General features: G+C 47.7%; 1 protein-coding gene across 1 annotated transcript in view; it reads left to right on the top strand.

Moving 5' to 3' along the window:
- The window catches only part of PROM2 (prominin 2), a 30,923-nt gene extending 16,676 nt beyond the window's left edge, over positions 1-14,247 (top strand). The window contains exons 12-23 of the mRNA XM_087938805.1: positions 2,073-2,196; positions 3,367-3,458; positions 4,173-4,257; positions 5,922-6,068; positions 6,900-6,971; positions 7,091-7,183; positions 7,554-7,607; positions 8,912-8,992; positions 9,991-10,059; positions 10,181-10,270; positions 11,607-11,713; positions 13,985-14,247. Coding sequence (XP_087794931.1) covers positions 2,073-2,196; positions 3,367-3,458; positions 4,173-4,257; positions 5,922-6,068; positions 6,900-6,971; positions 7,091-7,183; positions 7,554-7,607; positions 8,912-8,992; positions 9,991-10,059; positions 10,181-10,270; positions 11,607-11,713; positions 13,985-14,048 — 1,078 coding nt within the window. The 3' untranslated portion in view covers positions 14,049-14,247. The remainder of the gene's footprint in view (positions 1-2,072; positions 2,197-3,366; positions 3,459-4,172; positions 4,258-5,921; positions 6,069-6,899; positions 6,972-7,090; positions 7,184-7,553; positions 7,608-8,911; positions 8,993-9,990; positions 10,060-10,180; positions 10,271-11,606; positions 11,714-13,984) is intronic.

A 14,247-nucleotide genomic window follows, 5' to 3' on the forward strand; every position in this document is an offset into this window, starting at 1 on the left:
TCCAGTCAGAGGTGATATTTGCTGGTTCTCCGAACTACTCAAAATTTCCGCTACCGGTTCTCCAGAACTGGTCAGAACCTGCTGAATACCCACTTCTGCTCCCCACCAGCACCCAGATGAGCATAGATTAGCTCCAAGATTAACATCAGACCAACAATCAAGAAGTAAACAATCCCCCCCCATGAAGGAACTGCCAAACAAGCTAACAGTAAACAGCCCAACCAAAGAACCCCCAAGTCCATCCCCACCAACGCTGACAGGGCAAGAATATAAAATGTGAGCAAACCCCATCCCTTCCTGCACTGATGATGTTACCTAGTTGGGTAATGAAATGTCTTCAAGAAAGCAGACATCAGAGAGCACCAAGGACCACCCCCATCCTCCTTTTCTTCTTCTTCCTCCTCCTCCTCCTCCTCCTGCAAACTCTACTTCCTAACACTGATGATTTTCCCTAGTTGGGTAACAAAATGTCTGAAAGCGAATAACCAAACTCAGGGAGGACCAAGGACCCCACAGCCCTCCTCCTCCTCCTCCTCTCTTCCTCCTCCTCCTCCTCCTCCTCCTCCTCCTCCTCCTGCAAACTCTACTTCCTAGCACTGATGATTTTCCCTAGTTGGGTAACAAAATGTCTGAAAGCAAATAACCAAACTCAGGGAGGACCAAGGACCCACAGCCCTCCTCCTCCTCCTCCTCTTCCTCTTCCTCCTCTTCCTCCTCCTCCTCCTCCTCCTCCTCCTGCAAACTCTGCTTCCTAGCACTGATGATTTACCCTAGTTGGGTAACAAAATGTCTGAAAGCAAATAACCAAACTCAGGGAGGACCAAGGACCCCACAGCCCTCCTCCTCCTCCTCCTCCTCCTCCTCCTCCTCCTCCTCCTGCAAACTCTGCTTCCTAGCACTGATGATTTACCCTAGTTGGGTAACAAAATGTCTGAAAGCAAATAACCAAACTCAGGGAGGACCAAGGACCCCACAGCCCTCCTCCTCCTCCTCCTCCTCCTCCTCCTCCTCCTCCTCCTCCTCCTCCTCCTCCTCCGCCTCCTCTCTTCCTCCTCCTCCTCCTCCTCCTCCTCCTCCTGCAAACTCTGCTTCCTAGCACTGATGATTTACCCTAGTTGGGTAACAAAATGTCTGAAAGCAAATAACCAAACTCAGGGAGGACCAAGGACCCCACAGCCCTCCTCCTCCTCCTCCTCCTCCTCTTCCTCCTCCTCCTCCTCCTCCTCCTCCTCCTCCTCCTCCTGCAAACTCTGCTTCCTAGCACTGATGATTTACCCTAGTTGGGTAACAAAATGTCTGAAAGCAAATAACCAAACTCAGGGAGGACCAAGGACCCCACAGCCCTCCTCCTCCTCCTCCTCCTCCTCTTCCTCCTCCTCCTCCTCCTCCTCCTCCTGCAAACTCTGCTTCCTAGCACTGATGATTTTCCCTAGTTGGGTAATAAAATGTCTGAAAGCGAATAACCAAACTCAGGGAGGACCAAGGACCCCACAGCCCCTCCTCCTCCTCCTCCTCCTCCTCCTCCTCCTCCTCTCCTCTTCCTCTCTCCTCCTCCTCCTCCTCCTCCTCCTCCTCCTCCTCCTCCTCCTCCTCCTCCTCCTCCTCCTCCTCTGCAAACTCTACTTCCTAGCACTGATGATATTCCCTAGTTGGGTAATAAAATGTCTGAAAGTGAATAACCAAACTCAGGGAGGACCAAGGACCGCACAGTCCTCCTCCTCCTCCTCCTCAACCCCATTCCCTTCTAGCACTGATGATATTACCTAGTTGGGTAATGAAACGTCTACCAGAAAACAACCAAGCAGGGAGCATCAAGAACCCCTCATGTCATCTCCATATCCAAATTTGAGGACAATGGGGGTCCTTAATGCAGAAACAAAACAGTGAAACAAAACAAGGAGGAGAGAACGTGGCTATGTCTAGGTACCTGTCACCTAAGCAGAGACGTCAGGTGCTTCCCTCTGCTCCAACCTGGCTTCCAGGTTCTTTGGGATGGGGCAACAATCCAGACGGGGAAATGCGGTGGTGACTTTTGTCCCCTCCCTGACACGTGTTTGTCCATCTGATTACAGCGGCGTCACCTTCAGCTTCCTCTTCTCCTGGATTCTGATTCTCTTGGTCTCGGTCACCTTTCTGATTGGAGGAAACATCCAAACGTTGGTGTGCAAACCTTGGGCCGATCGAGAGATCCTCAGAGTGAGTTCGTCTGCATGAACACACGAGGAAGGGCGGTTTTTTAAGAGTGGTTGGCCTTATTTTAAAGGAGCCTGGCTTTCGTTGTGGTTGGCGTTCTAGAAAGAGCGCAGAGACGAGCGACAGTGAGGATTAGGGGGCTGGAGGCTAAAACATACGAAGAACATGGTTGCAGGAATTGGACACGTCCAGTCTAGTGAAAAGAAGAACTAAGGGAGAGAGAGGATAGGAGCGTTCCGATATTTGAGGGGCTGCCCCAAAGAAGAAGCGGGGTCAACCTGTTTTACAAAGCACTGGAAGATAAGACAAGACTCAACGGGTGGAAATTAACCAAGGAGAGAAGCAACCTAAGGACTAAGGAGAAATTTTTTGGGGAAAGTGAGAACAATGAATCGGTAGAACTGTTTGCCTTCAGAAGTAGTGTCTGCTTCATCACTGGAGTTTTTCCAGAAGAAATTGAACAGTCACTTGTCTAGGACAGGGGTCTCCAACCTGGGCAACTTTAAGACTTGCGGACTTCAATTCCCAGAATTCCTCAACCAGCAAAGCCATAGAATACTATAGTTCTTTCATCTTGGCCAACTCTGATCCACACCAGCTCCAAAACCTTTGAAAAAGTGGTGTGGGAAGGGTTGCACTTGGGAGAATCCGTCCACAAGTGTGTGCAGACAACTCCTCTCCCCCTTCTTTTTCTGTGTCACACACCCACTTGCACACAATTCATTTTTTCAGGTGCATAAATGTGTTACCTTATAGTGCTGAAAGTCTGCACCTTTCTTTTAAAGAAATTCCAGGGAAAGATAAAACAAAAAGAGTACAGATAATCCTCAATTATGTTTATGACCGCAACTGAGCCCATCAGTAGCAGGGATGGTTCCTCTCTTGATATTAACCTCTCCCAACGCATCACCATTGACTAGCAACCGTGGTTTCCACCGTGCCGTTGATATTATTATTATTATTATTCTCTGTCCACAATATGAAGTCCCACCTGCCAGATCTTTAACTAGGGTTGGCCTCCTCCATGGGCATTGACTTCCTCCGAGAAGCCCCCTTGTTGTAATGCATCGGCATAGTCGACATGTGGCTCTAGCGTAGACTTTTGCAACGGAGAGATGGAAACGTCGTCAATTGCACAGACAATAATGCACAATTATTATTTTTATTATTCAGTTCATCGACACCCCCGGCAACCTCCCACCTTCCATGAATGCCTCTCAGTACCTTGGCTTAAAGCAGAATCTCAACCTCACGTCAGCGTATCAGTGAGTACCCGCTTTTCCCAAGGGCTCCTTTTGCTAAAGAGTTGGACTGGCTGGCTCCCCCCAGGCCATCGCCTCAGTAGGGTTACCGAGTACACAGTAAGAGAGTTGGAAGGGACCTTGGAGATCTTCTATCCCAGCCCCCTGCCCAGGCAGGAGAACCTATACCATCCCAGTCAAATGGGTCTCCGGTCCAGACTTCTGCAGGCAAGCTGTCCCGTTGATTGACTTCACTCTCAGGAAATGTCTCCTTAATGCTAGGTTGTATCTGTCTTTCATGAGCTTCCATCCATTGCTTCTCATCACGCCACCCTTAATCCTAGTACAAGATAACTAAACAGGCATCAGAGAACAAGGACAATTGTCTAGAAGGGCATAGGGTCACCTGGTTGGACTAGAAGACCTCCAAAGACCCTCCCGGCTCTCTTATTCCGTCCTGTTCAGTAGAGTGCTGGCCCTACACTCCTATTGTCTCAACAACCTTTGATTTTAAAGCTCTGCCTTGCCAGGTGGAGGACTTGCAGCTGAAAAGGAGGACGTGTTCTCCTTCTGCCCAACACCTGGCGCCCCTAACCTGGCAGAGCCAAACGTTAGGAACGAAGGGGGGGGCTGGGAATTGCGAGTTGATGTTATCTAGACATCTCGCATAAAGCAGGCAGACTGCAAGCGGATGTGACGAGTTGGAGCTTGGCTTCATTTCTTTCCATCTCCTTTCAGGCAGTGCAAGAACGGTGCGGGCCTCTGGGAAGTCCTGCAACTGAAGGACCACTATAGCCTCGGCGAGCATCTCACCGTTGCCAAGGTAACAAGCCTCTCGCTGCCTCCTTGGTCACCCCGTTTTGCAAAGCAAGGCTGGATTCCCCTGGGATCCTTCAGGAGGATCTCGGGAGACAAAAACACGCCGTCAGGCTCAGCTCTACTTCAATACTTGGCTTCCAGAGGTTCTCCAGATGTTCCTATCAATAGGGGAAGAAAACCACTGGATCACAGCATCCTCCCCTCTCGAATCGAGCAATACGTTAAATATACTGCAGGCTGGCATCCTCTGTTCAGTCGGATGAAAATAGTCAGAGAATTTGTTTTGCAGTATCGGCTGGGGTGGGGCTTGAATTTTAGGCAACGTTTCTCTCCATTATATTTAAATATACTTGTGGGGGAGAGGATTAGCCTAGCCACCCTTTTTGTAAACTCCAAAAGCTCCCAACCTTATTTACTTTTGCACTCTTAAAGAAGGTAGGTCACTTTTCCTTGGAGAATTCATTCCATCTTTATTACTGGAGAATTCTCAACGATTAGTTTGCTCTCCCCATAAAAAATAGGGGGAGATTTTAATATAATCTTTTCCTGTTCTGTGCAGACGCTTAGAGGATCAGCGAGGCTCCTGTTCTGAATCTTAGGTACATAACATCAGATTAGGGTAGCAGGCTTGTACAGCTTTTTTCTTTATAAAAGAAAAGTCATCACACTATAAAAAGGACGTTGAGACTGAAGAGTGCAGAGAAGAGCAACCAGGATGATTCGGGGAGGATTGAGGCTAAAACATACGATGGACGGTTGCAGGAACTGGCCTGGCTAGTCTAGGGAAGAGAAGGACCAGGGGAGACAGGAGAGCAGTCTTCCAGTATTTGAGGGGCTGCCCCAGAGAGGAGGAAGCGGGTCAAGCTATTTTCCAAGGCACCTGAAGGCAGGACAAGGAACAAGGGATGGAAACTGATCAAGGAGAGATTCAACCTGGAAATAAGGAGGAATTTTCTGAGAGTGAGAACAATCACAGAAATTGCCTTCAGAAGTTGTGGGAGCTTCATCCCTGGAGGCTTTCAAGAAGAGGCTGGATTCCCATCTGTCTGAAATGGTTCAGGGTTTCCTGCTTGGGCGGTTGGACTAGATGACCTACAAGGTCCCTTCCAACTCCGTTAATCTGTTAAAACGTAAAGTCTAAAGAAAACTTCTGCCCCGGGACATATATTTGATGTGGCTCCCTGTTTGGGAGACCCAGTTCCATCTTTTCAAACTTTGTTTTGGAGGCACAATTATCCACCCAAGGACGCTCCAGGTTGGGGAAGACCATGGCCATCTGTTCTCTTTGTTGTTGTTTTTCCTCCCCAGAAAAAAAAAAAGAGAAAAGACAGAAATAGCAGTAAAAACACATCGGGGTGTTATTTCAAGTGGGAAAATGCACGGAAGGAATGATTTCATAGTCAATCTGACCATTTCTCAGCCTACACAAGCCTGAATGGGGATACCACCCCCAGGATGTCCTCCCAGTATTGATTTTACCTTTGACCTCGGAGTCAGGCGGCTATAATAAATTCAGAGAAACGAATCCATTGATTAAAAAAAAATAAAACGATTAAAAATGAATTCATTAAACTTAGTCCAACCTTAAATCGAATAACCGCGTTAAGACTTGCCATTGTGAAAGCAGCCTCCATTTCCACCACCACCCTGCCTCCCCTTCCGCTCCAGTACACGGCTGAGTTTCAGGAACGTCTCCGTGCCCTCAACTTCCACTTCGAAGACCTTGTTTTGCTGAATGCCGAAGGGAGGCGCGACTTGGAGGCCTTCAGAAAGAGCCAGGTGGACTTGGTCAACTACGCTGACTTCACGGCAGAGGTGAGTCTGTGACTGCGGGAAGGAGGAGGCAGACGTCCTCATGACTACGGGAGCACGGAAGCTCTCAGTCATCCAGGTCATGGTTGTCCCAAAGGGGCTTTTCCAAAAGGCAACTGGACTTACTTGTTTTCCTATTTTCTTTGGAAATGTTTCGCTTCTCCTCAAAGAAGCTTCTTCAAGTTCTTCGGTTCAGTTCTTCGAGTTCTTCACCGAAGAAGCTTCTTGAAGGAGAAGCGAGATGTTTTCAAAGGAAAAAACAAACAAACGAGAAAGTCCAGTTGCCTTTTGGAAAAAAAATGACCTTCGGGATGTTCTTTTCTACCCACAACTACAGATACAGAAGTCACTCGGCGCTAGCCCTTCAAGGTAGTCCAGACAAGATGCTCAGATCATGACTAACTCTATACCTTTATTTGTAAAGTTACTACAGCAGCTTATAAACATGTGGGAAGGTAACAGCCTTCTGAATTTCGATGTGTGCTCCATGCTGCGGCGTGATGTCGCACTGGCTCATAACTGCTGAAGCCTCTCTGGACAATGCTGGCTCTTTGGCTTCAAAAATAGAGATCAACATCACCTCCTAAAGTTGGTCATGATTATCAGGGTGGCACCTGCAGGGACGCTCCATAATAACAGAAATATGAAAGCTTGAAAGCTTGAAAGCTCTTCTCCCCCCCCTCACCTTTAACCTTCCAGAGAAGTAGGGAGGTGCCCACCTGAGACACTTTCAGCACCTCCATTCCTTCTGCAGACTGTTGTCTCAGGTATTTACTTCCCCCTCCCAAGGATATTCTCACAGCCCCTTAACACGGCGGATGATTTCTCTTTCAGTTGCGCAACCCTGTGGTGAAGACCAACGTGGAAGGATTGGCAGTAGATCTTGAAAGGTTGAGTAACGTTCAGGTGGGGAACCAGTTGAGATGGGTGGCCATTCATAGGGGTGGGTGGGAAAGAGGCAGAGTCTTTCTTAAATTCCCGCCCTCGCTTCCCAGTCAACCCAGAGATGTTGATGTTTCCCGCAGAGCGACAGAACTCTGGCAGGACGATTGGTGGAGGAAGCTCACAAGCTGAGAAGAATCCAGAACCAGGGAGTCCTCCCAATGGAGGCCCTCGTGGTAAGCTTTCAGTGAATCACACCCAGGAGCCTTGACTTGAAACTCAGAAGGACTTCAACAGAAAGAGCAAGCAACTCAGGGGTGGCATTCAAAGAATTGAACAACCGGTTCTCCGCCCTAACGATTTCTTCCAACCACCAGTTCACCAAACCGCTCAGAAAGTTAACAACCAGTTCTTGTGAACCGGTGTGAACTGGCTGAATCCCACCATCAAAGCAACCTATTCGGAGATTTTAAATTAATAGTCTATAAAATTTAATTTTAGATAAAGTGAAGGTTGGGTTTCTGGTTCTGTTTCAATGGAAGAGAAAGCATGTGATTAATATTTCACGGGACCAAATTAATTCGTTTTATTTCATTTTATTTATAGGCACAACTGAAAGAAAGTGTCCAGTTTTTAACAACCATGTCACCTAGCTTCCAGGTATTGTGATTACAGGTGAAATAATTTCAGGGATGCAATCTTTTTGTTCTATCTGCCTGCCTGCCTGCCTGCCTGCCTGCCTGCCTGCCTATCTATCTATCTATCTATCTATCTATCTATCTATCTATCTATCTATCTATCTATCTATCTATCTATCTATCTATCTATCTATCTATCTATCTACCTACCTACCTATCTCCATCCATTCTCTCTCTCTCTCTCTCTCTCTCTCTCTCATCTCCATCCATTATCTCTCTCTTTCTTTATCTCTCTCTCTCGTCCATCTTCCAGCTTTCCTTCAGTTGGTCGAAAGTCGAGGACTACCTGAACAGTGCTTCCACATGAGCCCGTCTAAAGCTATTTCATCTATGAAAATTCATTGCTTTCTACATGAACCAGAAGGCCTGTTTGGCCCAGCAAAACCTGCCTTTAAGAGGAGACGTTGCTTTCGTTCTGCTCTGGAGGCTGAGTTCTTCACTGAAGGACATTTCATCCTCTCTCACCTATTATAGGATAATGAATGCAAATTGCAGCCAAAACATCTTGCACAATTAAAGATTAAGCAGATACTTTGCTTTTGTGGGCTGGGGGTGGGGAGGACAGCCAGCCCGCTGGACCATAATTACAGACAAAGGGAAAACACCTTGTTATCAAACACAGAGAAACTGGTTCCTCCTTTCCATCAAAATGTAAAACGCCTTGTGCATTTTCTACACACAACATTTCCAATCGAACAATGGAAGGTGACTGATTGGACAGGCATAAAAAATAGATAAGTACATGCATTAATGTTCTGGCTGGCAACACACACCTGTGGGCACCTGGGCACGCAACCCCAGATGCTATCTACGGCACACTAGAACAGATACTTATAATTTTGTGCTGAGTGGCTAAAAAGTTGATTTAACTGTTGCATTCTTGTGTAGGTAACTGATTATATCCCTGGCATCAACTAAAATAAAATAAAATTCTACACTACATAATGATCTCCTTGTACTTTCCCTTCTCCTTTTTCTCCTCCTCCCCTTCCCCTTCTCCTTCCTTCCTTCCTTCCTTCCTTCCTTCCTTCCTTCCTTCCTTCCTTCCTTCCTTCCTTCCTTCCTTCCTTTCCTCCTCCTCCTCCTCCTCCTCCTCCTCCTCCTCCTCCTCCTCCTCCTCCTCCAGGTGTCCACCAGTCCTGCAGTGGATAGTGGAGCGTAGGAGCTCAGGGCAAACTTGCCATTTTCAGAGGTTCTTACTTCCTTCGACAACAGACCTTCCCCTGACGGTCAAATAATTTGCTTTTTCCTCCTGCCTCTCCCCAGGCTCAATTCAACAACACCGAATCCCAGATCACCCTTGTGGAGGCCATTCTCCCCTTACAGACCCAGAAGATTCTCAGGCAGGTGAGCTGTCTGAAGAAAACAGGTAAACTCGAAGGGTTATTCAAGGAGTAACAGCCCCATCATCAGATCCCTTCAATCGCTCTCGAAATAGGCTGCCAGAACCTTTCTCAACCTGATGTCCTCCAGATATGCTAGGAGACCAACTCCAGGCACTTCTGGAGAGCAGGAACGTGAAGGTATCTGGTTTAGAGAATAGACAAAACACACATGGAAAGAGCTGGCCCATGCGTCTGTAATTGCATCTGTTCATTGACCTGGATTCTGCAAGATGCTGGATGCACCAAGAGACGCATATTAATAATACAAGAGAGGAAAATCCTATTTGTGAACAATTCTGGGCTGCCCAGAGGCCCACCGTGACAAACAGAATTATGGCTGAGCTAGGCCTTCTTTCTGATCCAGCGTTAGGGTTCCTCTGCTGCCCTTCACCCCTCCCCACAAAGCTCACCCTCTGAAACAAGAAATTCAAGGAAGGTGGGGCTGGGAAGAGTAAGGCAGGGCGGAGATGCAAAGGGAAGGAAGAAAGAGGGGAGGCTGGCAGGAAGGAGCGGCCTTTGTGAACACCCTGGGAAAGCGGCAGGTCACAACGTCTGCAGGGGTTCTCAATCGTTCAGGTCATGGTGGTCCCAAGCTTCTCGGATGAGAAGCAAAACTCCTTCAAAGGGGACAAAAGAAGAAAAAAACAAGACAGTCCAGTTGACTCTTGAAAAAGCACCTTTGGCTGGTCAAGAGAATTGCATTTCTTTTACCACGTCAATCTAGAAAGGGAAATGGCAAAGAATCGTAGACTCCAAGGGCTGGAAGGGACCTCTTCTAACCCAAAGCACCAGCATGCAGATTCTATCTGCAGAAAAAACAACAACATTTGCATATAATTTGTTGGTGGAAATTGTCCTCGGTTTAGATGACATTTTATCAAGAGCGGGGAGAATTCGCAGGAGACGACGGGCTTCTCTTTTACAAAATCTGCTTTTAACTCGGTTTTCCTTTTCCTCCAGGAGTTGGACTGCTTTGCAAGGAAAGAATTGGGATATATCTCCCAGTACCTGAACTGGATGAGGACCACGGTGAGAATTGGCTTCCCTTACAGTCCTCAGATCCCCCTGTGTCAGCGATGTGCAAATCACTGACAATCGCACACACACACACACACACACACAAAATATCCTTTTGTTTGTTCTGTTCCAGCTGGCTGAGGATGTGGCTTCCTGCCAGCCCTTTTCCACTGCTCTGGACAATGGCCGGGTAATCTTGTGCAATCGCATCCTGGATCCTTGGGTAAATTTTTCTGCTGCCTAACTAAAGCCTTCGACCTTTCCTGGCCCACAGCTTACCTGCCATCTAGTGACCATTCGAAGTTACAATGGCCGCTGGGAAAAAAGTGACCATTTTTCACATGACTGTGGCAGAACCCCCAGCAGTCACGTCATCGAAATTTCGGATGCTTGGCAACCGACTCGTATTTACGATGGTTGCAGGGTCCTGGGGTCACGTGTTCCCCTTTTGTGACTTTCTTACGAGCAAATTCAGTGGGGAAACCAGATTAACAACCGTGGCATAACTTAGCAGCTGCAGCCATTCACTGAACAACTATGGCAACCAGGGGTTGTAAAATAGAGCAAAACTCACTTAACAACCGTCTCGTTCAGCAACCAAGACTTTGGGCTCTGTTGTGTTGGTAAGCTGAGGATGACCAGTATATTCCTAGCCTGGTTTTTAAGAAATATGTTTTTATTAAATTAAACACTTCTTTAGCAATTCTGAGGAGTAAACAGTATAGAAGGAGGAGGAGAACCATTTAAGTTTGAGAAAGTCAAACTCTGAAGCAATCCAACAGTGTTTTTCCAGCCTTGCACCTTTTATCAAACGGCTTCAGCTGAGAGGTGGCATTCAGCCGGTTTGGACTGGTTCTGCAGAACCGGTCGTGGAAATCTTGAGTAGTTTGGAGAACCGGCCAAAACCACCTCCGATTGGCCCCACCAACCCCATCTATTCTCCGCCTCCCATTGAGTCCCAGCTGATCGGCTGGGTCTCCTTTGGTTGCCCTGCCCAGGAGAACGGAGCTGGAAAGCAGGTTAGTGGGGTGGGGAGGGAAGGAGGATTTTGCAGTATATCCTTCCCCTGCCATGCCCACCAAGCCACGCCCACAAATCCAAGCCACGCCCACAGAACTGGTAGTAAAAAAAATTTTTTTAACCCCACCACTGCTTCAGCTAAATCCGTGCCCTTCTTCCGACGAGTGGACTTTAGCTCATAAAAGCTGGTGCATTTTTAATGAACTTCGCTGGCGCGCAAAGGTGCAACCAGACTTCACTACAGGTAGATCCAGAAGATGATGCCGTTCTCAAAACACTTCGGCGAGTTCCGATTGGCTGAAGACCGTCTCGTCACGAAGGGGAGGGCTGGGAGAAACCTTTCCGTACCTTTGGACCGTGGGAAACCCAGAACTGGCCTGACTTGACTCCAGCCAGCATCCTTCCAGTAAAAGAACCTTTCGCTGCAACCAAATGGACACAGATTATACACCAGAGTTAGGGGATTTTTCCTCGGGGCCAGGAAAAAGACCCACCCGTATACTTTTCCTTTGGTGACGTGTGCCTTTCCTTTCCCGCAGAATGCCTTTTGGTTCAGCCTGGGTGGATGCGCCTTCTTCCTCCTTCCTGGTATCTTTCTTGCCCTCAAGATGATGAAGCATTTTCGTCCAATTCGGCACAAATTAGTGTAAGTAGCATCGCTGCAAAAAATGAGGCGGTGTGTGTGTGTGTGTGCAGATGGTTCTTTGCATGACTGCTGTTGCTGTTGGGATGGTCTGTCTCACCGTCTAGACTGGATTGGTCATGTTTTCTTCCCCTGTCGAGTCCTTCGCAAGGACCCGGGATAGACGGACATGAGTGTTCGATTGGGGTTAAAGACGCGGCATTGTTGCAGGATGCGAGCTGTTCTGTAAAGCTGCCTTTCGCAATTGACTCACGGTGAATTTGTCAATGCCGAAGAAGCTTCAGTTGTTTTGGGTTTGCACCCAAGGCGCCTCTTATTATTGGCACTAACACTTTCCTTTACCACAGTTGTTCTAATTCTATTTACAGGTCTTTGCATTTCTTGATTTCTCTTCGGTTCTTTCTCTTCCATTCTGTTGTCTCCAGGTACTGCCACCTCTATTATTTTTGGGTCTCTCTTATCAACAATTGTTAAATCTCGGAGTTTTATGTGGCAGGTGCCTGGCTGTTGGAATTCTAAACGCCCAGGGCAGCACTTGAGCTTCATTTTCTACTATTTTGTCTATTTGATGGTCCGACCATTTCTTACTTGCAGGCTATTTTTTATAGCATGGACCCTTTTTCTAGATTCTCCTAGCTCAGCATGAACTTATCAGGGAAGAACATACAACAGGGATAAAAAAACACAAAAGCTGCAGCAATAAAAGATGTATAGATATATTTTTTTTAAAAAAAAATCAAGCCTCGCTCGAGCCTACATACGGTTATCTGAATAGCTCAGCAGGGCATCATCGACTGCCGAAACGCTTTAAATTTCTCTCTTGCAAAATTTCACCCGCTCAAAAAAGACTGGGAACACTCCAGGACCTTTCTCTGTCGTCTTTGGAGAGGGGCCACCAAACCGAGCCTCCCGCAGAGGTAGGAGCCCCCTTGCTAAGTGTCTATGGAGATTCTCCATCATCCAGGTCATGGTTGTCCCAGAGGTTCTTCTTTTCAAGAGGCTCCAGAAAACTTCCAGAAAGTCCTGTTGCCTCTTGAAAAAGCATCTTTGGGACCCCCTAAGGAACAACTCACCTCCCATTATCCGGCTAAATGCCCATCCTGTGGAGAAAACCGGGCGTTGTTCCTTTTTTTTAGCTATCTGTGATGACCCGGGACATGACACAAAAATAACCAAGTCACAAAAATAGAAGAAAGTCACTTTAATGCCTCCATCTTGGATCCCAATGTCCAATTATCCTCGGCCGGATATCAAACTCTTCCAAAAGCAGTCTACGAAGGGCAGAAATACAGTCTGAATCCAAAGTAAAGATAATTAGAAATAAAAAAACAACAACACAAACCACACTGAAGTCATTAACACAGCAGGCCAGGGTGATAAATTGCAGACTTCCAAAAGAGGACGAAGCACACCCAGTTGGGAGGACGCCAAAACCCAGATAAGCCTCGAGAAAGATAATGCACGCTTTGCTTCCAGCAAGGAGCTGTATGCACACGCCCCACTTATATCCTGTTCTCCCAGCTGCAACTAATGGAGGGAATCAGGGCCCTTTTCTCTCCCGCAAGCCATGTTGCTCCCTTCTCCGTTCCTCCCTGCGTGCCCTAGGATGAAGAGGGGGTGGGCCTGGGTCTTCCTCTGAATGCCTAGCCGGACTGTGCCCTTCCCCTATTTCTTCCACAGCCACCAGAGCCACATTCCCACTCCCTGTCAGCTGCTCAATCTCCCCCTCGGAATCAGAGTCCAACAAGGACATGACACTATCAAGTTCCAGAGTCTACAAAACAAAATGGAGTCTCCCTTTCGTCCCTGTCTTGCTGTACGGTATTAGTTCTGGGTGGTTTCATTTTTATTTCTGGAAGATACCCAGAGTCATGCAGTTGAGGTGGGAGGCGATTCCAATCAAACTAATGCATAAAGAAAGCACCCAGACTGACCTTATCAAGGAGACAGGCGGCACATCAATTGAATGAATGAACGAACGAACGAATGAATGAATGAATGAATGAATGAAATGAATGAATGCCCCAGTTATTCTACAAGCCTTGAACAACTTCCTGCTCGGTGGGGTCGATAGGGCACAGTCAAAAAAGCCAAGGGGGCAGCCACAACGCTGCAACGGAAGCTCTGCCCACTTTTGCTGGGCACGATAACATCTACGCGCCACGTACAATGATGCGGTGGTGGCCATTTTGACTTTTTTTTGACCGCAGTGTGCGGACATTCCCTGTTTCCTGAGAAAATAATAGAATCTGCTTTCTCTCCCGCTGCGTCTAGTTCTACTGGATCAGATGAAACGTTTCCCTTCCACATCCCACGGGTCACGTCTCTGCGGCTGTAAGGCCTCCCCGACCGCCCCTCCGGATGCCCAGGTGAGGGGACCGACGGCTGCTCCTTCCAGGAAGTGCCCTTCGCTGGGTCTCCCGCAAAAAGGTCCTCCTTCCAGAACTGCAGTATCGTCCGCGCGTTGATGGGCAGGACTGTTTCCCAGAGACCTTCGCCAAAGGCCCACTCCCAGTGACCCTGGCTGAAATTAGGGG

Source organism: Pseudonaja textilis, chromosome 9 (genome assembly GCF_049901715.1).
Source record: "Pseudonaja textilis isolate UNSWEBS1 chromosome 9, rPseTex1.2, whole genome shotgun sequence".
In the NCBI taxonomy this organism is placed as follows: Eukaryota; Metazoa; Chordata; class Lepidosauria; order Squamata; family Elapidae; genus Pseudonaja; species Pseudonaja textilis.